The sequence below is a fragment of the Tauraco erythrolophus genome, chromosome 17 (genome assembly GCF_009769465.1).
Source record: "Tauraco erythrolophus isolate bTauEry1 chromosome 17, bTauEry1.pri, whole genome shotgun sequence".
Taxonomy (NCBI): domain Eukaryota; kingdom Metazoa; phylum Chordata; class Aves; order Musophagiformes; family Musophagidae; genus Tauraco; species Tauraco erythrolophus.
This window is the reverse complement of record NC_141481.1, coordinates 12,002,084-12,028,866: the sequence shown is the minus strand read 5'-3', so window position 1 is coordinate 12,028,866 and position 26,783 is coordinate 12,002,084. Positions and strand designations below refer to the sequence as shown.

The 26,783-nt window shown below is 57.7% G+C and overlaps 1 protein-coding gene across 2 annotated transcripts in view; it reads right to left on the bottom strand.

Moving 5' to 3' along the window:
* MPRIP (myosin phosphatase Rho interacting protein) overlaps positions 1–26,253 on the bottom strand; it is an 80,411-nt gene extending 54,158 nt beyond the window's left edge. For both annotated transcript variants that reach the window (XM_086622594.1, XM_086622595.1), the window contains exons 1-3: positions 26,134–26,253; positions 15,056–15,133; positions 12,819–12,884 (exon numbers count right to left, since the gene is read on the bottom strand). In XM_086622594.1, coding sequence (XP_086478720.1) covers positions 12,819–12,884; positions 15,056–15,133; positions 26,134–26,253 — 264 coding nt within the window. The remainder of the gene's footprint in view (positions 1–12,818; positions 12,885–15,055; positions 15,134–26,133) is intronic.
* Between the last annotated feature and the right edge of the window lie 530 nt (positions 26,254–26,783).

Sequence of the window (26,783 nt, the reverse complement as noted above, 5' to 3'; positions counted from 1 at the left end):
GTAGGAAAGTAACCGCAGCTGATGTGGGCTTCAATGTTATTCACAGCACCAAGCACTGCTGGAAGGACTTCCAAGGACTTCTGTTCAACACTGCTCCAACCTAAGGGCAACTCCCACCATGGCCAAGGGCCACCTGAGGTGCCACCACCCTTGCAGCAAGGAGGTGTGCTTGCAAAGTGCACAGAAACCGGGCACTGGTTGACCTGTATGAGGCCACCTCAGTGCATGTGGCACCCAAAATAGGACCACGTGGAAAGACGTGGGAAGATCAAGATTAGAAACCCGGGGGAAGAGAAGGGGCTGTGGAAGGAGCTGCTGCTTCTGTCTTCTTTGAACCATCAAAGACAGGCATGGCCAAGGTAAGAGCCATCCAAAGAAAGCAGCAAATTAAGTCAATCAAAGCCCTGTACGTCCCTAAGTGAACCCATCTCCCCTCCAGCCTAGAAAGAGGGATGGGTATCCTGGTCTCCAGCTGTCCCACAACCTCTCCTAAAAGCACACCTGAGCAGAGGAATCAGAGCAAACATACAGCAACAGACCAAGCCATTAGCACCATCGCAGCTGTGCGAAGCCACCTCCAGCACCATCGAGCTCTGGACAATTTAAGGCCTTGCACTACACCAGCCTGGGAAGCACCATGAAGTGCACCCAGAGCGAGGTGAAAAATGGCAAGTGCTTCCCACAATCAGAGTAAATAAAACGGCAAGACATTTCCTGGTGTCTCAACAGAAGAAAAAGAAAATAAAACACTTTCAGTTTCACACGAACTAGAAATTTTCATTTTTTTCACTAAAACACAAAAATAAAAGAAGGAAAGAACCACCTCACAATGGACAAAGTCAGCAGAAGCTCTGCTGAACACTCTCACAAGGCACAGGGTTAGACCCACCCAAGCCAACTCCATCCGATCAGTTGACCCAAGGCTGTACCACCGGGCCACAGCTGCAGTTTCTTCCCCACTTGGCTTCTTTAGGGCTCAGCCGAAAATATGCTTGGCAGATTTTGCTTTGCAGTGGGTGAAGGCAATTTATCCATGGCCAACGCTCTTCCCACCCTTCTGCACACACACAGGTCACCTCTGCACCCGCCTGCTCTCCCTTCTGCAGGGAAATATGGTTCTGGTCCAGCTATGGCAAAGTGGACGCCGGTTACATCCCATGCTGCATATTTCCAGCAGGAGCCATCCACTACAGCGCTGCCACCGTGACAGGGCTTCCCCCAAGCACCCACCTTCACCCCCAAGGACTGGGCATCGTGCACCAGCACTCACTGACTGCCAGCGAGGTGAGCACAATCCTGAGGATGGGCAGCACCAGATCTGCCAGAGGCTCAGGGAACTCCCATGGGCGCAGATGTTTCAGTGGAAGTTCTTGAATCCGGCCAAATCAGCCTGGAAATCTCATTACTCCCCAGCGCTGCTCTTATGAGCTTTGCAGAGCTTCCTGCCGGGCTGGGAATACCATGTGGCCGGGCTCCCAGGGCGCTCGGGGGTCTGCAGCTGGGGGTGCAAGGGCCAACCCAGGAAGAAGAGGTTGATGAACCAAGCAGCAGTTGCATCCTGCACCCCATGCCTCACCCCTATAGAAAACCTCACACCTGCTCTGCTCTGCATTGCTCCCAGCAGCTTCCAGACAAGCTTGGACTCTGCAGATCTTCCCAAAAGCTGAGGCGGTGGCTGGAGAGCGTTTTCCAACCTTTGACCACTAGCCATCCCACCGAATGGACCAAAATAGGAGGCTTTTTCACCAAGAAAAGCAGCTCCAAGGAGAAAAGCTCCCGACAGGAGCACCCAGCTGTTGCAGGACAAGGAGACCACCCGGCTACACCTGGAGCTGGGCTTCGCTGCCGCACGCAAGGTTTGGTGGAGGCATGGGTGCAGATGGCAAAGAGCTGTCCATGCCGGGCAGGCACCGCTGGGCTGGGGCTGGTTGAAAGGCAGACGGCACCCGCGGAAAAAGTGCTTTGAGTGCTCGCGACAACCGGGGATGAAGGCTGGGAATAACACATAGGGCTGCCGGAGCCATCCCCATGTCCTGGGGGAGCAGTGCAGCGTTTTCTTCCTAAACCTGCTGCTCCCGTCTGGGTCAGGCTCTTGCCCAGGAGTTCAGGGAGAGGAGCAAGTTCATGAAGCCCTCCTCGCAACCTCTCCTTTCGGAGCAGCTGTTCAGTCCCAGAGGAGAGGAGCATCCCGAGGGGGATAAGCTCAAGGAGGTTTCTCCATCCCCCATTCCTGGGCTGACAGACATCTCCCCCAGCATCGGCCTGTGCGTGGCATTAACCACCCATGCAAGCCAAACGTCCCCTTCCTCCACACATCTGCTCCGTCCATAATCCCCACTGTCCCTCCCCTAACGGGAAAGCAGCCAGAAAAGCAAACCAAAACCCTAATTATATCCCAGTAGCTCACCGGTGATCCGCTGTGACTTTATCAACACGGTTACAACAGGGCTGACGAAACGAAGAGGAAAGGGCCGAGGCTGGGTGTGCTCCAAAAACTCACCTTTTCTCCCCAACCGCAGCATCGCAACGGGTGGAAATGCTGTGCAAGCTCTGGGTGCTGCCGGGACATGCCTAAAACCAACCAGTGCTCCCGTTCCCTCTGCCTCCTCTCCCCAGGGACCCCATCACCCCCAGCAAAGGAAACACCGCAAGCAGCACCGTATGGGGACCGAGAGGAGGGCGGTGATGACCATGAGCTGCAGCAAAAGAGCAGCCCACAGCCTCGCTGCGGGTCGCCAGGGCACTGTTTGGCCATAAAATCATGGAGAGCTACGGCACCTGGAGCCACGGCACCCATGGCACAGGGCGTGCAAGAGGGGTGTCCCCGCAGCGAGGGGTGCAACGGCAGCAGAGAAGGGGCATGGCCTGGAGGTGCGTGCCAGGAAAATACGGGGGGAAAAAAAAAAACCTGTCCCTAGCAGGGGGAAGTATCCCAGCTCTCCCCGGCCCCCGGAGCAGCCCAAGCCGCGCGCAGCCCCTCTGCCCCAGGGACCTGCTCTCCCTTAAAAGCAGAAGAAGTCCCAGAGGAGCCGTGCTGCCCACGGCGGGTGGCAGGGTGGGAGCCACGGTAACACACGCAGGAAGGAGGCGAAGGGTAACATTAAGTTGCGGCACACGCGATTTACCGACAGTAATTTTAGTTTTCGGCAAGACTGGCTGTTTTATCCCGTTGCCTTCAGCGACTGCAGGGACGAGTCTCCACCACAGCTCTGAAGGGACAGGGCAGAATAAAAAGGTCTTACAAAATACCGAATAGCAGAAGCACATTCACACGCTGTTACTTGGTCTGGCACGAGGGACAAGCAGTGTTTTGCTGGCTAATTTTTTTCTACCTTATAGATCTTGCAACCCATGATAACTCAATGAGCAAGACCAATAATAAAACCTGCCTGGGAATTCTCATTTTTTGCCAGAAATGCCTCAAAATAACACAGACAAAAGGTGGAAGACTTCTGGGAAAACCCTGCATTCAGCAACCCTGAGAAAAGCCGTTTACAAAGCCTCACTGAAGACCTCAGCTTGCCTCCACACAAGTTTTAACCTGACAATGTCCCTTTTACAGACTCCAAACCTGATGAATAATGCATGTCTGGTATAAACCAGAAATATAATATTCACTAACGCTTACCGTAACAGAGAAACAAGGACTGCAAATAAGTAATTTATTAACCCTGAACCGTGTTGCTGCTTGAACCGAGGGCACACTTTGGCTTTCGGCCCCAAAAACGCCGTCGGAAAGTTTGCTCTTGAGCTGTGGCAAGAGCATGCCGAGGGCTGGCTGAGACCCCCTGCTCTCATCACACCTCCAGCACAAACACGCCTTGTCCTGGACTCTGCAAGACATCAATGTAGAGAAACCCCTCAAAAACCATCCGAAAACCCTATGAGAGCAAGACTGAGAGCTGTCACCCTCCTTCCTCCTCCTCCTCCCTGGGGGCTACAGCCACCCCTTCCCTGCTGGGAGGAGGGTGGCGGTGGGAAGCCCACAACCCTGCGCTCGCCCGCGGCTCCAGCCGCTTTCTCAGGCATTCCAAAATTTGGCCGGAGCCTCTTTTTGCAGCACACACCCCCCCTCCACGGCTGGACGCCTGCCTAATTGCGTATTTATTTATTTCTGCATTTTCCCAGCTCCCGGCACACACTAGCGCGGGGCGGGGGGAAGCCAAAGCCGGCTCCCAAGGTGGACCCAAAAAAGAAAAAAAACGGGGAGGGATGCAGCTCCCCCCATTCCCCGGAGGTCGGGAGGAAGCTCAAGGCCGGCTGGGAAGGGGGTGGGAGCGGGGGGCAGGAAGGGGGGACGCCGGCGGCATCGCCCACCCCCTTTGCTTTGTGCGCCTGCTTGGGGAAATTAAAAATAGCTGCGTCCAACGAGCGGCTGCGAGCGCCACAAAGAGCGTGTTGAGCGGAGGCAGCTGCAAGCTATTTGCTGCCCCTGGTAATCAGCATCTCGGCTTGCAGACCCCCCCCCTGGGCCCCCCCAGCCCCTTCCTCCCCTGGCAGAAGCCGGCGCTGCCTTTCTCCAACCCACGTACGTCATGTCAACAATCAAGGAATACAGGATCTCTGCCGGGGGAAAAAAAGGGGGAATGCGTTTTGAGTTTTGGAGCAGCTTTGTTGACTTGTTCCGTTCTTGTCCTCCTCTCCGAGCTGGCACTGGGGGTTTTGCAGCACTGAATCCCACCAGGCGAGGCCAAGATACCCCCATACCGCCCAGCAGAGATGGGACCTCAGTGGGAACAGGGACGTGCCAACCACCGGGACGTCGCTTCCTCTAGGGAATTCCTTTACGCAATGGGAAAAGGGGTGCTACTGCCCAGCAATCCCCGACTCACAGCCCACAGCCCAGTGGTGGTCCTCACCCACCTCAGCCAGTGGCCCGTAACAGGGCAGGAAAGAACTAAAACCAGTCCCGTTCCCAGCGGCACACGGTGCAGCTGGCAGGTACAGAGCTGTGCCGCAGGCGGCTCGTTTCACACCCCGTCCCTGGCACCAAGCAATAACGGGGCAAAAAAATCTGTTGTTTTGTTGGTTCCTTGGGTAGGTTGGTCGTTCGTGTCTCTACAGACGGGCACGGCCACCCAGGGACCGGAGGGATGCTCGGGAGCCCAGTGGTGCCCTCGGTTGTGGAGAGCTGGGACTGGGCACCCAGTGAAGGCACCCACCGCTGCAGCCCCTTCCTCAGCTGCCTGCGGAGATGACAGCAGAGCTCCTGCTGCCTTCGTCTCAACTGCTCCACCAGAAAGGGAAAAGAAAGAAGGGGAAGGAAAGACAGACAGAAGGGGAAGGAAAGACAGACAGAAGGGGAAGGAAAGACAGACAGAAGGGGAAGGAAAGAAAGAGAAGGGAAAAGATTTTTCCCTTGCCAAGAGCCTGCAGCCGGGCTGGAGGCCACAGGTTTCCACGAGCCACGAAGAAGCTCCCACTGCCGCAAGCACCTGGATCACTCTGCTTCCCGTAAACTACACAAATTCCATTTAAAATCCAGCCTGTTTCCCTCGCTGCCCTCACACACATCTTCCACGCAAACGTAGAGGTCTCAAGAGATGGCAGAGTAGGGAAAAAGCGGAAAGGACGGAGCCACTTGAACCTGTTCTGGCTGCTCAGTGTAAGAGCGATCGCAGCTTCGCGGCTCGCCCCGCAGAAGACAATAGGGGCCCTGTTGTGTTCAGGAAGGAAGGACCTGGGCCAGGTCATCAAAGCTGCTCGTTTTGGAGGTCGCTGGCTGTATCAAGCTCTCCCAACTCTGCTTTCATCCTCTCGCCTTCCGTTAACTCCCAAACTTCCCACCACGGACTGCTTCACACCAAGGCCTCTCCCGAGTGGGTCCTGCAGGCACCAAACACCCTTCTCGGGAGGCTTGGATGTGGACATCAGTGTCCTCCATCCACGCTCAAGAAGACATGAAAACAAACAGCCAACTCAATCCACCTAAGCTCGCAATAAACCCAGGCGCTTTTGGGGCCCCAGCGATGGTCCCTGGCCATGGATCCAGGCACAAGGACTGGTGTTGGAGCCGTCCCTGGAGGAGCCCTTCCCTGTTCCCTCAGCCTACATGACCCACCCTTCTTCAGCTCAGCACTTTTACTTCCCTGAACACCACACTAAACCAAAGTAAAAGAGGGAAAATAGAAGAAGGCAGGGAACCATTCATGGAGGTGCCCACAGGTGTCTTGACAGCAGGACCCAGCTCCAGCAGCTACTGGGGCCAGACACTTGGAGCAGACAGAAAAGGGAAGACACAAACCTCCTTGAAGCCAGAGTTATGGGATCCCCACATCCAACCCCAGTAACCAAAACGACACTGGATCAGCAATTGAGCATGACATTAATATTAGGAAGACCACAAATGAAGACCTGCATATCTTCCCAACCCCTTCAAGGCTGCTTCATCCTAGCTCCAGTGATGTCCTGGGAAATGAGTTCCCCAAGCTCCCCACAGGTTCATAGATTTTTTTTTTTTCCCGAAAAAGTAGTACTGAAAATTAAACATACAAAAAAAAAAAAATCACCAAAGATCTCTGAGCTCCGTTGGGGACCACCAGCACTTGTGCTGTCTCTACATCTCCTGTAGAGCAATTACAAGGATGCGCTTTGTCCCCTCTCCCTTACAACTCGACTTCAGGGGTCCCTCTCCTGCCCAGCTCTCCTGGAGGAGAAAGGATTGCTGCTCCCCTCATTATTCCCAACATTTCCTTATTTTTGCTGCATTATTTTTGAGATATGTACTAAACATCCCAGGTGAAACCTCCCCAGCCCACTCCCCACTAAACCAGTTATTTCCCCGTCTCTACTGAGCGCTGCTGCCCATCACCTCCACCATCTCACACCCTGCATGACTCCCCATCCACATCACAACTGTGAATCCAGGAGCTCCTGGATGGAGCCAATCTCCCTCATCTCATAAACTAGCGGGGCTGGCAGGGTGCTGTTGGCAGCGCTTCCCGGTGACAAACCACATCTGGACCATCACAGATTGCAGCCGTGCAAGAGGTCACTTTCCCTCTCCCTTCAGGTCAAACCAAAAACTGGAGGAGTTGGAAATAAAGTTCTCCCACTGCAAGACCACGTCAGACTTGCGCTCCGAAACAAATCTGGGATGGGGGGTCCCTGCCATCGTCCGAGCCTTGCACAGCTGTTCCCCTCCAGCCTTTCTGTTTCAGCTTGCTTTAAATTCAAAACATGCTTTGATTCAAGCCAGAAGTTTTTTTATGCTAAATAGAAACCGAAAGTCTTGACAATCTGGTCAACAGAGTCACTGGCAAAATTGCATCCATGGGGGAAAACGCTAGGGATGAGGGAACGGGGTCTGTAAAGCCTGGTGCTGCCATGGAGGAGGGGGCAGAGAGAGCTTGGAAATGTTTAAATGGTGAAATGTGTGGAAAAAGGACGGACAGAGAGGCCAGGATGTTTAAGGTTCGTTTTTAATCCCTGCCAATGAATTTCCATTCTGTGCCAAGACTGAAGTAAACTGCTTTGATCTGAAAAGGAGGAAAAAAAACACATGCACAGATTCTTGGCTGCTGAAAACAATATAGATGACAAAGGAAGGAACTACAGTGAAAATTAACACAGTGCAACTCTGCTGACAGTGACGTTTTAAAATGCCCCTTTCTTCTGAATAAAGAGCATTTTGGAGGGGGGTCGATTAGAAAATAATAATCACACGCGCCTGCACATCCCGGCATTGCTGAGCACGCGTCGCTGCCTCCCTCTGATCCCCCATCAACAGCCACCAACGCTTACGCTATTCTCTTTTTTAACTATTTATCAATTCCTTAGGTTTCTGCCCGGGGCCACGCAGGGCTCCAGATGTGACCCGGCAGCCCTCTACGCGGTGCCAGACCTCCCACCTCTGAGCTGGCCTCTCTTTTCCTATTTATCCACCCGGACCAGGGGTCCCAGTGCTCCCCTAACCACTGCCAGATGCCAGGTTGGCCTCGCTCTTCATCCCACCCTGGTCCCATCAGCTCCCAGCTCCCTCCTGACCTCCCTCCCAGCCATCACGGGCTGGAGCAGGGATATCGCTCAGCATCCTCTTAAATTCCTCCCAAACTGCAGTCTTAACGTGCCTCCCCCAATTTTAGAAAGCAACTTGAACCCAGCAAATAAGGGGTAGGGTAGAGTCAGGGCTCACAGCCCATCCTCATGCTGGAAGGCACCAGACACAGAATGAGGCCAGTCTGTTGGGAGAAGGACACGCTGTGCCCAGGGATGCTCCTCCTGATACCCCACCGCAGGGAAACTGGGGAAAGCCCATCCAGAAGATGCTCTCACCTTGGCATTAGTTATCCACAACACCAGTGAGTGTGAGACACTCCCAGGTGAGCCTGAATTTTGACCAGCTTTCAAACCAGCATATCCACAAAGAAAAAAAAAAAACAGCACAAAATTAATAGTCTCAGGCAGCCACTGAAAAGAGGCCTGGCATGAAGGGAGAATATCCCCACGGATATCCCCAGGCAGTTGCTCCTCTGCTCTCACTGGGGGCAAAGTACTGGCACAAATGCCAACCTAGTATAAATCCCAGGCCAAGGGAAGTGGCAGAGGGGTAAACTGAGGCACAGAGACTAGTTCTGGCCCCTGGACATGTAACGAGTCATTAAGCAGCTGGGCTGGAGACACGGACCCTCTTCTCTGACCCACTCTAGCCACAGGGCCGGATCGGTCCCCAGGCAGCGCTGAGGCCATCACCCACCACAGGTCCAGGTAGGGCTGGGACGTGCTCTCCGCTCCGGCACAACCCCTCTCGTGCACCCACTGCCTCTCCGCTACGTTCCCACGCAGCAGGGCTCTATTTATAGAGACCTCGGCCGCTAATTATAGATCGCAGCAATCAAAACAAAAGGAGGCAAACGCTCTGCACTCGCCGCTCTCTGGCTCCGACCCCTTACCCCCGGCAGTGTTTTTGTGGCAGCTCCTACCCCTCAAACAAAACCTCCCAAACCGCCCTGGCACCGGGCTGCTCTCCCGCTGCAGCAGCGGTGGCTTTGCCGGGGACCGCAGGGTGTTTTATCGGAAGGGCTGAGACTTTGCGCAGCACAGGATGGCATCGGAGGGTGTAGCCACCAGCACCAGTTTGGGCATCTGCACCCCCGGACAGAGCGTGCGGGATGCAGCAGCCAGGGGAGGTTTCACTCACCGTCCTGGCACGGGTCCTCCCCCATCCCCTCGAGCACCTGAGCACGATCCCTCCCAGCCCGGGCAGGGCTGTTCCCCCTCGGGCTGAGGACTTTATCCTCTCTAGTTTCAAATATCTTGAAGTACCAAAGTTCTAAGGTCTTTGGGCGACTCTTCCACTTCTAAAACAAGATTTTGGACTCATTTGTCTTGGCGGAGGGTTTTCGGCAGGCTTTAGTCTCACACTCCGTGCAATAGGGAATCAGGGAATGTAGCTCTTGGGAAAACCAAGGAAGTGCCACAGGACTGGGGACTGCACAGGGGCAGATGTCCTCGGGCACTTGCAACGCAGCGGCTCATCCCCAAGTGTGTTCTCAGCTCCCTGTCACCCTCTTTCCTACCTTCGCTCAACTCAAGAGCAGTTTCACCATCCTCCAGCTGCTGCGGAGAAACATCAGACCCTGAACATCATCCAGCCCAGCACGGAGGTTTATCAAACAGCAGGAGCAAGCCAGCACCGAGGGGTAATCATGGTGGTTCAGCATGGGAAGGCAATCCTGAGCGATCGCACAGCCTCGGCATCCACCCACGGCTGGGAGGGAGGAATTTCTGCACGTCTGAGCAGGCTCGGCTTAGCCAGGGCTCGGCGGAGCCGGGGACGGCCGCTGGCACGCTCCCCGCACGGGGAAGGGGACGCGCTCTGCTTGGTGTTCCCAGAGGCCAGGCAGGCTCTGGGTGCCGGCACAAGGCTGGGGGTGCTGGCAGGAACGGCAGCCAGTGTGAAGGAGGGAGATGCCAGGGAGCAAGTCTGGCAGCTCAGCCTGGGTCTGAGGGGACGGAGGGCCATAGTCTGGGCATGTCATCCCTGTCACAGCCATGGTGCAGAACTGGTTTGCGTTTTCAGAGGGAAAATATGGCAGAGAAAGGATAGACAGATGGATGGGACCCCTCAAAGTGTCCCCAGCCTGTGACCAGGCTTCAGGCCACCCCTTCACACCCTGCTGCCCTCCAACCTGCCAGGAGCGAGACGCAGGGTCTCCCCGGCTGGGGACAAGAGTTTCTCTGCCGTCATTGCCAGCCCAGGGCTCCCCTCCCGAGCCCACCCCTTCTGCTTTTAGTACGAGCAGAAATTGCCAAACCCACAAAATTAATGTCTAACAGGTTCAAGGCAGAACAATTCAATCTTTGCTTGCAACAGCCTGGGAGGTCTCCGGCCAGCTGCCACCTGGCTCCCGGCACACTGCGAGGCCGCCCCCGCGGGACCCCCACCCGGCTCCAGGGATGGGGGCAACTGGGCCATACTGGGGGTAGATTGTCCCTGCATGGGCTGCACAGTGGGTCTCCCATGCAAAAAACAGCGTCCCCACTGTGTGAGGGAGAGGCACCTCCTGGGTGAGGCCCCAGCCCCGTGGAGGTGGTGAGGACACAGCCAGGAGCCGGCAGAGCCAGAGAGCCGCAGGCAGGGAGCAGGGGCTCGGGTCCCACCACCTGAGCCATGCCGGCACCCGATGCAGAGGGGTCAGGGACTGGCGGTTTGGCAGAAAAACCACTTCCCCCAAGGTCAAGCGGAGGACACGCCACAGGACACACTCCCACATGTGGAAGATGATGGTCCCTGTCTGTTCTTCCTCAGCCACCCGGTCCTGCTCCTGCATGGGCTGAGCAGCAACAAAAAACCTCATTTCCTCCTGTTCAGACGCTTTTCCTCCTGCCCCAGGATGGCCAGTGCGACAGGGGATGCTCCAGTGCCGCAGGGCTGGAAGAGGCTGTGTCCAACTATGACCAGGTGACACCTCTAGCAGAGCTCGTGCAAAGAGCAGCGTGGATCCCACGCAGTGATGTGCTCCGCAGAAAGGTCAGGAGGGTATTTTTACACCATGTGTCAGACCCCAAGGAAAAGGAGAGAGCTGTGACCATCTGCCCCATCAATGGCCATGGCGAGGCTGGACCGAGCTCTCCTGCCCTCCTCCTGCAGGACCTGTTGCACCACAAAGGGCCACAGTGGCAGCGAGTCCCAGCACCCCATCCCAGTGGTGCTCTGCTGGGTCAGAGCTGGGCTGGCGGGGTACAGGGACACAGCAGCAGTTGAGGAGGGAATCCAGCCCAGGACCACCATGGGCCAATCCATGCTCCACACGTGCATGCTCTTTGTTCAATTTATTTTCTTCTCCCCCACTTTCACGCTTCTCAAAGGGAAAAAGCCCAAGAGATGCCTGGAGAAGTGTGGGATACTTCCCTCATCCTCTGCATGCTCTCTGGCAACAGTCTCCCACAGCACAGGGCTGCTAAGGAACACTGAGCAGTGCCATGAGGTCTGGTGAGCAGGGCACGGGGCTGGGGCACTGCCCATCTGCTCCTGCCCACAGGCAGCGGTGCCTGGGGCAGGTCAACCTCTCCGGGATGCAAAGCCAAAAAAGAAAAATAAAAAAATTAAAAATCATGTTTCCCAATATTCTTCTACCTCTCCTCAGATCAGGGTGTCTCCCCACCCCAGCCAGCCACACACTGCTCTCCTGTCACTGCAGGACATCAAACACCAGCCCAACTCAGAGCCAGGTTGCTGAGACACCAAAAATGTATTGAAAAGCTCCACCACTCCCACCCGAGACATCTAAATTATTTAGGGCACTTGGATCAACCCCAAGAAAAAAAACAAACAAACAAGGCATGAAACTCGAGTAACTCTCACTGTGCTGCTGTGCCCCCCCGTCCCACTGTGCCCTCGCAGGAGGACCAACACACGCCGCCCTCGCCAGGGCCCTCCCCGCCGCAGATGCAGGTCCCCGCGTGCCCCGTACATCCCAGCCCCACTGCCCCATATCCCAGCGTGTCCAGCTTCATGAGCCTCCCACCCAGGCGGACCCCAGCACGCGGGCACGTGCCATGCCACGTCGGCACGCTCAACGCTGGGCACCCTCCCAGGGCCTCACTGTAGCCGGGAGGAAAAATCCACAGCCCTGGGTGGTCATGGCAGGGCTGGACTCACTGGGCTCAACAGTCCCACTTCCCAGCTCGCAGCACACAGGAGGGTTCCCGTCATCTCCCTTTTCTCTTCTACCAAGGGGAGTAGCATCAGCAGCGTGCTGCAGCTCTGGGGCAGGCGAGCAGCCGGAAGGCATTCCAGCTGCCCTACTTTCCATGGGCATTGCTAGGCAGGGCCTCCTTCCTGGGCACTGCCAAGGCGATTCGCCACCACCAAAACTCAGTAGGCACTGAGGAACGGGACAGAAAAGAGTGAGAGGGGGACCCTGAAGACCTCCCAGCACTCCCTGCTGGCGTGGGATCTGTTGGCAACTGATCAACCTCATGCCAGGTGAGACCCACGCACCTCCAAAACACCCACCGTCCTCCACAGACTCTGCCAAGCTCCCATGCAAACCCAGCCTGGCATTAAGTCAAACCCAGAGAGCGAAACTCTTCATCAGTTTGGCAGAGACCTCCCCACACCACGTACCAGGAGTGTCACCTCCAGGTCTGTGTTCAAGGCCAAGTTGGATGAGGTTTTCAGCAACCTGGTGTAGCAGAAAATGTCCCTGCCCATGGCAGGGGGGTTGGAACTGGATGATCTTTGAGGTCCCTTCCAACCCAAACCATTCTATGATTCCTCCAAGGGCAGCGGAGGTGGCCCTGGCTCCGCAGCACGGGCAGCCCGATCCCCACAGCCTGAACACGGCCACACGCCTCTGCCAGGCAGCACTTACCATCTCGTCGAGGGCGTAGCGCAGCAGCCCGTGCTCGTAGAGGATGAAGAACCGACGCTGCCATTTCTGCAAGAGAAGACAGCAAGGTGGGTCATGGAAGCGCCCACTGGCCCCTGGGCTTTGCCGGCAGCACCGGAGCTGCACACCACGATGCCAGGGCAAAGAAAAGGCACCAAAACCCCTTCACAGTGGGGTACTCGTGACAACAGGGCAAGTGCCCAGGTCTCACTAAGCACCAGAGCACAGCTGCTAAAAGAGTAGGGGAAACCCCTCAACACCGTGGGGACTGTTCCTAAAGGGTGATGAACGTTGCAGGAGTATTTCTGCTCAGCCCCTCGTGCCCCAAACCCAGCCGTTCGGGGTGCTGTGGGCTTTGTGAAGCCAGATCTTCCCAGGCCACGTGCCAGGGCTTTGACAGAGGTCTGCTCACACCAGGTCACACTGCTTGATGCTGATTTACTGCCCGGCTTCGTGGGCACCCAAAAAGAGGCTATTTTGGGGTTGCTTCCCCACCCCGCTCCTCTCTGCGTTCAGACAGGCCCCAAGCTGGTCTGGTTTAACCACACAAGGAACAAAAATAATCAGAGACAAAAGATTCCAGCTCCTAGGGCTGGAACCAGGACTTTCCTCCTCTTCTCCAGAAGGATGCCCACAAGCCGCATCACTACTCTCCAAGAGACCTAAGACCTGCAGGACACCAAAAGGATCCTCCAAGTGCTCCCAGCCTTCAACTTCATCCTATGTGGTCTATCCCAGCACCCGGTGCTGCAGGGTGACAATGGTGTCATGCTAGATGTCCCTCAGCAGTGGATGAGCTCCACTTGGATGGTGGCTGCGCCTCCAGTGGTGGCACTGCCCAGGTGGTCCTGCCTCCCCGGCACTGCTGCTTCTGCAGCCGCACAGCAAACCAGATTGGAGAAGTGATCTGGCTGGAAATCTGCTTTTTTTGTGTGTGCCAGGTTGTTTTCAGCCAAGAGCAAAAACTGGTTGAGCAGGCTGAAATAAAAAAGGTCCTGGATTCATAGCCCCAGTGCAGCAATTCTTATCTTGCTTTTCTCAGCCCTTCGGGCAATGTCCAAGGTGCTCAGGGACAAGCAAAACTACAGAGGACCCTGTGGACCTCCACATGCCCCAGCTTAGCAGGCAGCCTCCGCTCTGGGGGTGGACCAGAGTCCCACATCTCCACAATGCTGGGCCAGCAAGCCTGCTACTAGCTTTAGCTGTGACTCCAAAATACGACTCTCATACCCCAGGCTGAACTTAGAACCCAATCCTTCTGTCAGGAGAGATTTTCTTTATTACTAGCAGCTCTGAGAGCCTTTTGGCTGCGTGACAGAGGGTTCACGGACCATCGCCATCCCTCCCACGCACAAGACAGCCCTGTCCTGGCAGCCTCAGCAGCAAGTTCCCTGGAAGAGCAGCTTGAGGACAGGCTGGGAGTCCTCGTCACAAGCCAGCGGTGAAAGGACATCAGCATGGCCGTGTCCTTTTGGGCTTCACACTCCCCAGGGAAGGAAAGTAGGTGATGCTCTGAACCCACAAGATGCTGGTGTTTCTGCAAGGCATGAGAAAACCCCTTTGGGCAGGAGCTGAGTGTGCCTCGCTCTGTCTGTGGGTCTCTGCTGCCAGCACACTCTTGTTTCAGAGCTCCACAGGGCTATAAGCAAATGGGAATCACCTCTCAGTCCCTTCCTTGCTGCAGGACATGCCTGACAGGGGCATCTGCGCTAGGGGATGGGATGCAGCCTCCCTCCAAGGCTCTGGGCATGCCCACGCTGAGCTGCAGAAAATAAAGCAGCTGTTTCCAAGCACCAAAGGGGAACTCAATGCCTTGCTGATGGTCCCAGTACAGCTCAGAGCCGCACAGCCCACACCACACTGGCCTGAGAGCCTCCTGTCAGTGTGGCACGTGTCAGGCCAACCAGATCCCAACCCAAGCAGCATGAAGGCATCATAAAGCATCAACAGCAGCAAGCAATAAAACCACATGGTCTGAGCCTGACCAGCACCTGCAGTGCCCCAGCCTGCTTCCCAACCCAGGCGACCTCACAGCCAGGAGAAGGCATTCATGCCCTGCTGCAGGGAACATCTCCTGGCTTCCTGGTTTGCACAAGGGAATGGGTGCACGGCGGTGCTTGCAGCACTCCTGGGGCCGCAGCCACCCCCGCGGGCAGGGACAGGCCCTCACCACTCCTCTCAGCCGTGGCACAGGGAGAGGGCATCTGGGCTTCACTTACCCGGGAGCGATGGACAGGGTTGTCAAAGTCCGTTCCTTCCGGGGCCAGCAGCAGCCAGCCACCATAAATGGGTTTGGCCTGCAAAGAAACAGCAGAGAAACACATCAGGCACAGAGGAAACCAGCTCACCGTGGACCAACACCGCAGGGGATCGATGGTCGGGGACCAGGGGAAACTGCACCTGCCCCCGGTGCAAAGGCAGCAGCACGAGTTCAAGCTCCTGCACACAGGCAAACTCAGCCCTGCCAGCACAGGGAACACAATGTTCCTGTGTTATATACACTGTGTGCAAGTGGGACTGAGACACGGACTCAGAAGGAGGTAAAACCCCAGCCACAAACACCAAACTCGGCTGCTTCTGCACAGCATCGCACCGAGAGCGCCCACCTCCCGGGTACCACCACGCTGCAGGGCCCGTCCTCACCAAGAGCTCTTCCCCTCGCCATCGGCAGCGTGCCTCTACTCCAAAGCAAAAACACACTCCAGAGGAGAGCTCGATGTTTTCCTTTTGTTAATTAAGAGAGGAAAAACTACCCAGCGCTGGCAGTTCTCCAGCTCGCCGCCGCTTCCCGTGCCGCGCGCATCCAACACCCGTTTCCCCGCAGGGTCGGCCCCTGCCAGCGGCTTCCACCAGCCCCCGGCCGAGCAGGCAGGAAGGTCAGAGCCAGGCGGAGGGAAAACAGCTCATTCAGCCAGCCCGGAAGAGAAAGGGAAAGAATACCCGGAAAGAAATGCCTTACAGCACTGCTATTTATCAGAAAAAAAAACACAACAGGCTCTTTCCATCAGCGGTTTGGGAGCAGAAGCCGTCGGCGCGAAGCAGACCCACGCCACGGTGAGTGGTGGGACAGGGATGGGCACTGGGCATGTCCTCGCCCACAAAGTCCTATGGGCACCGTTCCCGCTGCCTGTCAGGCTGCAAACTATTAGCCAACCCCATTCCTGGCAAGGGCTGGGGCCAAATCCTGGTGCAAGAACAGCGAGGCATTGCCACACTGGCGAGGCGGCTCCGTGGAGTGACTGGGACAGGCCAGGAGGGAGGAAATCCAGGGCAGATCCAGCTTCAGGAGCCCCTGGGTCCAGGGTCAGTTTTCCACCATGAAACATCCATGTACGTCCAGCCCCGGCCGCACAGTGACAAGGACACACATTCCCAGCTCCTCTCAAAATTACTTGGTTAATCTCGTTGCTTTCATTCTTCTCTTTCTGTTTTTCTTTTTTTTCTTCCCCCCCCCTTAAAGCTTCAAACTGTTTCCAACTCGGTACCTCCCCTAGATTCCTCCTGCCAGTTTCTGTGGTTTTGTAATGTTAAAAAAAAAGTTTCCCCTCTGGAAAAATCCCTGCAAACAATAGAAGAAACTGCCTATGCACCAAAAACTGTCAAATGCATGAAGCACTGAGTAAGCAAACTGGAAACCAGCCGGAGGAGTCCTTTTACTGTTTATAAAGTGAAAAGAAATAACAAAATCTCTTATCCCCCCCGACAACATGACATATCAGCTCTAGGTGTTGCTCCCCGGCAGCTGGGAAAACACGATTTGAGAAGACTTTCCTTCCTTCCCTTCTCTCCAAAGGGGATTAAAACCAATAAAAACAGAGTGCTGGGAGCAGGATCCAATTTTGGAGAGTTGCTTCCCTCCCTCCCGGGGGGCCAGAGCACCCCTGCACTCGCCTGTTACCACGACCAGCATAAGCCTCACCCACACCGGGTGCCTTGCCAGCACAGGAGGGCACCCCGCAGGCACCGCAGCCCCCAGCCCTCCCTGGGTTTGGTGAGGAGCCCCTTGCCCCCCACCACCCCCCGTCCTGCTCACCTGGGTGCCGGTGCCCTGCTCGCCCATGGCTCCCATGCCGCCCTCCAGCCAGCGCAGCACCCGGCCTGTGCCGCCCACGCTGCCTGCACCTGGCAGGGTGAGCCGTGCTCCGCCACTCCCCCGGCGCACCCCACTGACAGCCCGCCCCGCGCCCCCACCCAAAGGTGCCCGCGATGCACCCGTGCCCACGCGAGGGGAGGACTTTGGAACGGGGGCTCCCACCACTCCCCACTGTGCCAGGATATGGCTGTGGCCACCCGTGTGGCCTGGGCAAGGCTGCTTGCAATGGCCTTTCCCAAATTTCTTTTCGGTTTTACAGGGAGAAAAAGCAAAATCGCAAATAACTAACTGAAGATGAGCCACCAGAGAGCCGGGAAGGGCCTTCAATGGGTCACGGCGGCAGGGCAGGGGGGTCACCATGAGAGGCACTCATGGTGAGCCCCAAGAAACTGGCTCCAGCACTTGAGAAGATACTGCGAGTGGCCTTCACCTCCCAGGAATGAGGAAAAGATGACAGTGAAGGCGGGATGTGGCGTCCCCGATGCTTGGCACCGCCACGCCAAGGCAGCACCCCGAGGAGCCCTCAGCAGCAATGCCAAGGGCAGCCAAACCCCTTCCAGGGCTCAGCCCTCCTCTGTCCCCAAATTTTCCCTTCCATGTCCCAGCACAGCCCCTGGGCACGGCCAAGCACTCAACCCAGCAAAGTCAGGAGCAAAATCTCTCCCCAACACAAGCCACGGCGCTGCATCCCTCCCAGCAGGACTGTCCTGTGCCACCCCGAGCACTCCAATGCACCCAGCCCCATATCCCCCTGGTGTGACAAGCAGCAGGGCACGTCCAAGGGCCACACCGGGAATGAGGTAACTGAAACCCAAACAAGGGACACCATCACCAGGGTCAGCAGGGGTGCAGCCTTAACCCAGTATGACAAGCGTGAAGCCCTGTCCTACCTCAGCCTGGCTCACACTCAGATGACACTATTTTACCCTCAACCACTCCAATTTTGGCTCAACTGACCATCTAAAAAGCACCAAGCACCTGAAATACATGCCCTTAACATAGAGCACAGTCATTTCTCTACCGGTGTCATAAAAAAGCACCAGTGGGCTATACTTATTTCAGCAGAAGCATCCAATTCCAGATATTGAAACCAAAATAGCTGAAAGGTATGAATTAGAGTCAGCCAGCGTGGGCAGCCCAGTTCCACCCGCCAGCAGATGAACGCTCAGCAGCGCTTTTTAAAGCCAAACCAAAACAAGCTACTGCTAAACCCAAGCAAATGCCCAGAGAGGTACAAGCCTAAATATGAATTAGCGCAGAAAATGCCCAAAATAAACCCATCGCACCTGCATCGGAACGGCCCTGCCGAAGCGAGGTTTAAAATAAACCCGCTCGATGCCGCTGGGGGAGGCAGGTCCAGGGGAGTGTTACCGCACCGGGATGGAGCTGGAGCCACACGACGCTCTGCACCAGCTCGGCTTCCTCCAGAGAGCTCAGGAAGAGGAGGAAAATACAACGCCCAGCACTGAGCAAGAGCTCAGAGCAACAAAATTCCCCCTGTCCAAGCAGATCTGTCCAACCTCAAGTTAAGGACCAGCGTTAGAGCAACCCCGGGGTTCCCAGGATGCCTGTGACCACACTGAGCCCCATCCACCTCCCGTGAGCTTCGGCGATGTCCGAAGGGCAGCTCCGGGCGGGTTTCCCTGCAGGCAGCAGCAATACGGGATGCTCAGGCACTGGGTGGCTTTGCTTTTATCCAGATAGCACCTGGCCGAAGGGTGAGCCGCAAAGCGATGCGGAGAGCAGAGCGGAGGGCAGCTGCCGGCAGCGCGGTGCATCCACGGCTGGGGCGGGGTGGCGCGACGCTCCCAGGGCGGGCAGGAAGAGGAGAGCCGGTTCCTCCGGCACGGCTCGCAGTGGCGAAGCCAAACACCCGCCACGACCGCGGCTGGGAGGTGCCGGAGCCGCTGCCTCGCCACCCCGGGAGAGATCGGCAGGTGCCTGGCTGCGCCAAGTGAGTGACACAGCCACAGCGGCTTCCAACACCGCGCAGCGGGTGCAGCTGGGTCAGAGTCCCACAGTGCCCGGTCCTGCCCCATCCCGTCCCGTGGGACCGGTGCAGGCTGACTCAGGCACAAACGCCCCGCGTCACCACTCCGCTTCCTGTCGCACCTCTGGGAACGCCCAACCGTCCCATCCCGCCTCTGATCCCACCTGGCCCTGCTTCGCTCCAGGGCCCACCACCGGAGCTGTGCCGCGGGTGCTCCGCAGCCCCTCACCTGCTTCCTGGGTCACTGTCCCGGCCACCGCATCCGTCCCCTCGAGCTGCACTGCATCCAGGGGGAGGATGCTGCCTCCAGCCTGGTGCCCCAGGCCCGTGCTGGCAGCACAGTGGGTGGGAGGAAGCGGAGAAGGAAGCGGAGAAGGAAGCGGCCTCAGCTCAGTTTACACAAAGCTGTCAGGCTCCGACACTGATGCTGCCCAGGCAGAGACAAACCACCCCACCCCAGTCAGCTCCACCAGGGATGGGAATGTGATTCCCAGCAGCCGGGCTTGAAGGACGTGCGAAATCATTCAGCACTTCCCAATTACAGGGTGGTACGGGAACCTCTGCACATCCCCAGGGCTGCAGGGCAGAGGAGGCACAGCCACCCCCTTCCAGCAGACAAGACGGGTCACAGGATCATGACAGCCCACAGAGTGCCAGTCCCGGGGCCAAAGGTGGGCTGTGACACCAACCAGCGTGTCCGTGGCACAGGCTCTCAAACACGCCTGCTGTGTTTGTTGGTGGTACCTTCACCTCTTCCCTCCCCCATGCCAACCAAGCAGGGGGAGGTTGGTGCTGGACAGCACTGAGCAGAGCTGCACCGCGCAGGCCATGCGGTGCTCCACAGGAGCTCATTGCACAAGGTGGAACACGAGAGCTTTGCTGACATCCACATCTCTTAGGGTCTGGACTCAGCCCCATGGCAGAGCAACCATATTCCCATTGGGGTGCTGGGATGCCTGAGCAGGCTGGTGATGCCCCTGCAGCCAGTCCCCACCCAACCCACTCCAAGAGAAGTCTGAATCCATCACTGGGAGAGACTCCTGGCTCCAAGCGCGTGGCGGGAGGGATAATCTGTTTAGGCTGCCGGCAGACGTAATCAGCCTGTCTCCGGTGGAGGCAGGGCTTGTTTTGTTCAGGCTTGGCAACTGAGTGGGAAGGGGAAAAAAAATGGACCATTGTAGCTGAGCTTTAGCCTCAGTCTCCAACACCAAACACTGAGTCCTGTGCACCACGGAAGCAGTGCCAGGACTTCCAGCAGCCCCGCGAGAAAAGAACATCTCCCCAGGCTGGTCCAGGCTGTGCATGAACCCATGGTAACTCCTGTCCCACCACCTTTATGGCTGCAGCCCCAACATTCACCAAAGGAGCTTCTCTGAAAGCAGTGACAGCACAGGGGAGGACAACAGGGTCACAGCTCCCAGCCAGACCCACGGGAGAACGTGGTCCCAGAGCGGGGACGGTAAGGTCATCATCCCCTGCACACCAACTCCTGAACCATTCAGGGCTGCCCCAGAGGCAGGGACCTGTTTATGGCACAGCTCAAGGGGAAAGTCGCCACAAACACTGTGGTTGCAACCTCAAAAGAGGAAATCTGGGCAGTTTCAGCTCCGCTCTGCTCTTGGTTTTGCACACCTTGGAGCCAGAGAGAACATCGCTGATGGGTGAGTCGGAGCAGCCATCACCCGGCAGGAATGGGGAAGGTGACACGGTGTTTGGGGAGGGAACGGGATGCGATGTGCGAGCAGGCTTTCCTGCCCACAGCACGGCTTCTAGGAACGGAGAGACAGGCATCGCTTAACATCCTGCACGCTCCCAGCGGGATGCCGCATGGACTGCTGGAGACCCGCGACCCCGGCCGGTGGGAGGCTCTGCAAACACCACTGTGCAAACCCGTGCTCCAGCAGTAACCCCAAGGGCCGGGGACGCAGCCCAGCCTCAGCAGTTACACCACTTACACCACCGTTCCCCTGCCCGCGCAGTATTTCCCCTTCGCTGTATGCCACCCGGCAACGCGCGGCAGAGCAGGGCCAAACCTCGGCACAGGAGGCTGCTGTGCTGCCCGTGGGTGTCTGCACTCTGTCCCCCAGCTCCACATCCAAACCGCTGTTTGCTGCTCCTGGGTTCAGCCCAAATTCTGCTTTTTCCAGGCTGAGACCCGGGCAACTCTCAGGGACAGCCCCCTCTCCATCCACCTCCTGCAAAAACGTGCTTGCACAGCACAGCTGCTGCCATGAGCCAGTTGCTGCTGAAGCTCCCAATCACCCAGGCCACGCTTTCACCACTGACACATCTCACCATGCAGGAAGAGGCCAAACCAGACTGGACAGACCGGACCTGGGGCATAAGGAACACGAGGTGCCGCTGCCATGGGGCGGCTGGCGGGCACCATGCGTGACGCAGCCCTCCTGGCACACCGGCAGTCCTGACCCAGCCGTCGGCAAACCTCAAAGAAAGGAGCTGCCCGGGCAGACTGCTGCGTGGGCAGTGGAGTGACCGACCGACTGGAGGAACAGGAAGGGGAAAGGTTGAATTCGCCCTTCGTGCAAACAGCCAGTCTCCTCCTGCAAATACCCTGGCCCTGGCCCCAGGGCTGTGCTCGGGTCCGAGCGCTGCTATCGGCTCGGGCAGTCGGAGCAAGAGCTGGAAGAGGCCGGTTGCAGCGTGCACAGGCAATTTGTCAAGCAGCAGCAAAATATTAGTGGGAAGGAATGGGCTTCTCAATCCCAGCTCCCGCTCCTCGAGCAGCCCCGATGCCCAGTGAGCTGGCACATCTAACCACCTCCCACACAGGGCTTCCTCGGTGCCTGGGAGAAGCTGCAACATCTCTCCAGAGTGCTGGAGATGGGATTTATCACTTCTTCGGGTGCCAGACCAGAGAAGGTGTGGTGCTGTGCAAAAAAAACCAGTCACAAATAAGTGTGCAAAGCGGACAGTTCTCTGGCACCCAAAGGCACCACCATGCCCCTTCCCTTGGGCCACGTGGAGGGTTAACCGCACCCAAAGGTGACCCTGGCACCCAATCTCACGTCTCTCCCAAGCACCCACCGCCCTCACTGCCTGCACGTCACTCTCCAAGGGTGAGATGCAGCCCGTGGGGGACAGCCACCACGACCCTGCCCACCCCAGCTCCTCTGGCCGTGCCCTCCAAGTCCCTGCCTGCTGCAGCCACCGATGGAGGCGGGTTTGACATTTGCAGAGAATCTCCCCCTGTTCAGTCCTAATAATTAGTCAAGAAGAGGCGGATTTTTGCAGCATGATACAAGCAAGCTGGGAGCAGGGAATGCAAGCACGGGGGCTTTTTTCCAGGAAAGAGGGGGCTTTTCCTCCCCCAAGGAGCAAGGGGTGGAGGCGAAAGCGTGCCCGGGACATGATCCCTCACCCTGCTGCCCTTCGGACAATGCACGGAGCCAGGATAAGACGCCGAGCCAGGGCGTCGCAGCCCATCGATGCAATGTCCCAGAGCAAAGCCAAGCCCATGACCCAACGCTGACATTCTCCGGCCTCGGGGCTGCTGGCGGTCAGCTGTTCAGCGTCCAGAACAGTAGGAAAGTGATAAAGTCCAATGGAGGAGAGATGGAAATAACCACCCCCCCGCCGCTGCGCAGGGGTGTCACAGGCTGGGGTGGAGGAGGCAGTGGGAAAAGTTTGCAAGCTCCATTTTCTAACTGGGTGGTCCTCTGGGCATTCATGCCACAGTCTCAAAAAAGAGGAAAAAAAAAAAAAAGACACTGGTAGCTGGAAAGATGTCCTCAAATTCCTCTATTTGTGCCAGTCCCCATGCCCCAAGAGAGTACCGCATGGAGAAAATTAAAAGCGACTGCTTTACACTCTGCCCTTCTTCCAATTCAGGCCAAGCATAATTTTGAGGTTAATTCCCAGCCTGTTCCTGTCGTGGGGGGCTTCATCTCCTTCACGAACCAAAGGCACATGCATGCGGGCACGGCTCGGTCCGGGCCAGCCAGCACGGAGAGCAGGGACCCCGCAGGGACCCCACGGGGACACCCCCACATCCCTGCAGAGCCCTGGGCTGTTTCCTTGGGAAAAGGGTCTCGCTGGCCCGGACGGTTTCCTCCTGGAGGTGGAAGAGGGTCCCTGGAACTGTCCATCTTCCTGGGGTAGGCTCTGGAAAGTTGATCTCCGCACCAGGTCTGCAGGAGGTTAAAGGGAACCATGTGGTGCCAGCAAAGAGGGAATTCCCACGAAAAGGAAATTGCTTCCTTTGCCAGGAAAGGGGCAGCACAAGGGGAGCTGGCAACAGGCGAGTGGAGCAGCCAGGACAGAGCCATCAACAGCACCGTGTCCACCAGGGACCACGGGCCAGATCCTGCTGCCACACAGGACCACAGGACTCCGAGCACCCACGTCGGGGCTCGGATTCATCGGGGCCGACCCACCGCAACAGATTTTCCCAAGAGGGGAGCAGACATGGTGACTGACCCAGTTTTTCTGTCTCATGCAGGCACCCAAGAAGGTCAAATGCAGGTTGGGGGGCAGGGAGTGGGGGGTGTCAAAGGCACATCACCTCCTGCCCGCAGCCCTGGGGGGGATGGCCAAGGCTCCAGCAAGGGGGGGACCACACATTGCCACCCCAAGGCACACCGACCCCCAGCCGGCAGCACAGCCACGCACGAAAACAACTCGTGAACACAGCGCTCCTGGGATTAGGGACTTAAGCGTCCGCGCAGCCCTTTGAAGTTGGAAGCGCTAAGTCCGATTATTATTAGAGAGCTCCAGCTCATTAATCCTGATGTTTGGGGCTGGATTCCCCACTTCCAGCTCTGTTCCCAACTCGGTTCCCGAGTACAACAGGAATCCACTACTACTACTACTACTAAATATTTGTGACACTTTGCAAACATGCGCTGGTCCCTGCCCCGAGCGGTTCCACCACCCCAGAGCACCCCGGGAAGCAGGAGGGGCAGCTCTTAACGCCCACACAGGTATTTTTATGTAATAAAAATCCAAAAAAGACACGAGTGCGTAAGCGTGAAGTACCTTCACCTTTCCTGCAAGCCAAGTAGAAAGGTCAGATGACTCAAAAGGACTTTTCTAGCTTGACTCTAGGTAATCACCAACACTGTCCCTGTCCATGGGGTGAGCGGGACTCACTGAGCACTAAGCCCCCACACCACAGTGTGGGATCCCCCTACCCAAACCAAGCTTAGAAAAAATAAATTAAAAAGAAAAAAAAAAATATTCAGAGCTGTTAAATGAACCGTTATTCCTGGGTCTGCTTCGGAGCGAGCACACCCCTACATCCTGCCAGGCTCCTCGCTGCAGCACGGAGCCTCCTCCTCCAACAAGGGTCACAAATCTGGAGGGGACCCGGGCAGGGTGGTGGGGAAGAGCGGCCGGGGGCTCCCGGGAAGCGCAGGAGGGTGTGTGCATCACACGCTACCGGAGCCACCATCTTATCTGGGAAGCAGGATTATTTCAGCCCAGCTGCAAGGGAGAAGCCGAGCAGGATCGCGCCGTTTTCCCAACCGGAGCCCCCGCGTTGGGCCTGGATCCGGCCACGGGGCCGACCTCGTCCCCACGGGAGTCGGCCATGGTGGCAGCCCCCCAGGGCCACCCGCCACTCCGACGGGAACAAAGCGGACAGGGGCTGCATGAAACACGGCTCGGGGTCCCCAGGGAGGGTGGTAGGGCCCCCCACGGCAGAGGCGGACAGGCACTATGGGGGCAGCACGCCATGCTTTGAACCCCCCCAATAAAAACAGAAAAGCACTGCACCCGGGAGGTGGCGAAAGCCCACGCATGGCAGCGGGAAGAGCCTGACCGGGAGCTGGGGGGCTCTTCCCGATCCCCCTCCGGGACGACTCCTTTGTCTGGGCACGGCTGCGACGCTCCCCGCCGCCCGCCCCTTCCCGCACACACCACGGCATTTTTTCCAGTTACATTTTTTCCATATTAGCCCTCAGATTTCCTTATGCCCCCCCCTCCCACCCCCCCAGCGAGCGCAGCAATATGTCTGATCTCATTGCCATAATAGGATCGGGAGCAGGGATGGCAGCCCCGGCCCAAAAAGGTGTGGGAGGAGGGAGGGTGGCCCTGTTCCCCACACTGCGGACAGGCCCCCAAACGCTCCCCACTGTGGGTGCATGGGCCTGTGTCAGGCCTGAGAGGAAGAGGAGGAGGAAGGCCCAGTGCTGGCAGCCCCCCAGCCCGCCTGCGCTGGGCCCTCCCCGGGAAGGGGCAGCGGTCACCTTCCCGTCCCCCCAGGAAAGCAGGGGGCTATAGGATGGGGGACAGTGTCCAGCTCATCCGGCAGGGGATGGTTTGTTTACCGATGAGTTTTTCCCGGGACTTTCAGGATCTCCTGATGGATCCCACAGGATCCCCCCGACCTGCTGCCATGCACCCCAAGAGGGTCTCAGATCACCCCAAGCGCCGGTGCCGGTCCCCAAACAGCCTCAGGAAAGGGTTGGAGCCCCAGGGGAGGGGGCACTGGGGTGGGCCATGATCTAAGGGACCAGTGGGCACCTGTGGGGATGCTGGGTGCTCCGCAGGACAACTGGATATCCATGAAACCAGCAGGCACCCCATAAGATCCCTGGACACCCTATGGGACCAGAAAGCACCCACCGGTCTCCCAAAGGATTCATGGATACCTGTGGGTCTCTGTGCTGTCTGAGGGGTCAGCAGGGACCCCGTGGGACCCCACACCATTCATGAGGTCAGTGGGCACCCCCACACCACCCACAGGGTCAGCAGGCACCCCGCGGGACCACTGGTCACCCTATGGGACCAGAAAGCACCCACAGGGCTCCTGAACACCCCACAGGATTCATGGATACCTGTGGGTCCCCGTGCTATCCGCAGGGTCAGCAGGGACCTCATGGGACCTCACACCACCCCTGACAGCCCATGCTACCACCCGTGGGAACCGCAGGCACCCACACGGCCCTACAACATCTATGTGTCCAGCAGGCACCCATGGGACCTTGTACTATCCGTGGGACCCCAGGATAACCACGGGACCCTACACTATCCATAGGATCCTGGGGCCACCCGTGGGACTCTAAGCTAGCCAAAGGACCTCAAGGTACCTGCAGGGCCACCAGGCACCCACGGGGCTCAACACCATCCACGGAACCCCGGGCTACCCACGGGACCAGCAGACACCCCACGGGTGATGGGGCCGGATGCATGGGGGCGGGACCCCCGGGCGGATTTTTGGGGGGAAAACAGTGGGGTTTAGGGGAAGGTCCCACCTGGTTGAGGTCCTCGTCGTTGAGCAGGTGGGACTCGCGGGGCTTGAAGCAGTTCTGGCACTTGCTCTTGTTGAAGATGTTGGCCTGGAACTTCCTGCAGGGGTTGTCCTTGGCAGCCATGGCGCGCCCCGCGCCCGCTCAGCGCCCGCTCAGCGCCCCGCGGAGCGCCCGCCCGCCGCCGCGCCCATCGCCGCCCCGCGCCCGCCCTCAACGCGGGCCGCGGCCTCCGCCTGGCGCCTGCGGAGCGCGGGAGGGAGCGTCAAAAAAAAAAAAAAAAAAAAAAAACACCAAAAAAAAAAAACCCTAAACAACAACAAACACAACCTCCAAAACTCAATAAATTAATAAAAAAAAAAAAAATTAAAACCGAAGACGGGAGCAAACTGCGAGGCGGCCGCCTCCGCTGCGGCTCAGCGCGCGCGCATGGCCGGGCGGCGCGGAGGAAGGCGCAAGGGCCGCGGTGCCCCCGCCCTGCGGGGCCGGGCTGGGCGGTGCCGAGCGGCGCGGGGCCGCGCTGGCTCCGGTGCGGCGGCGGGTGCCCGGCGCTGCGGGCGCTGCTGCCGACTGCGCCGCCCGCAAAGTTTCCAGCGTCGCGGACCCAGGCGGAAAAGAGGGCGGGGCCGCAGCGCGGACGGACGTCCCCGTCAGCC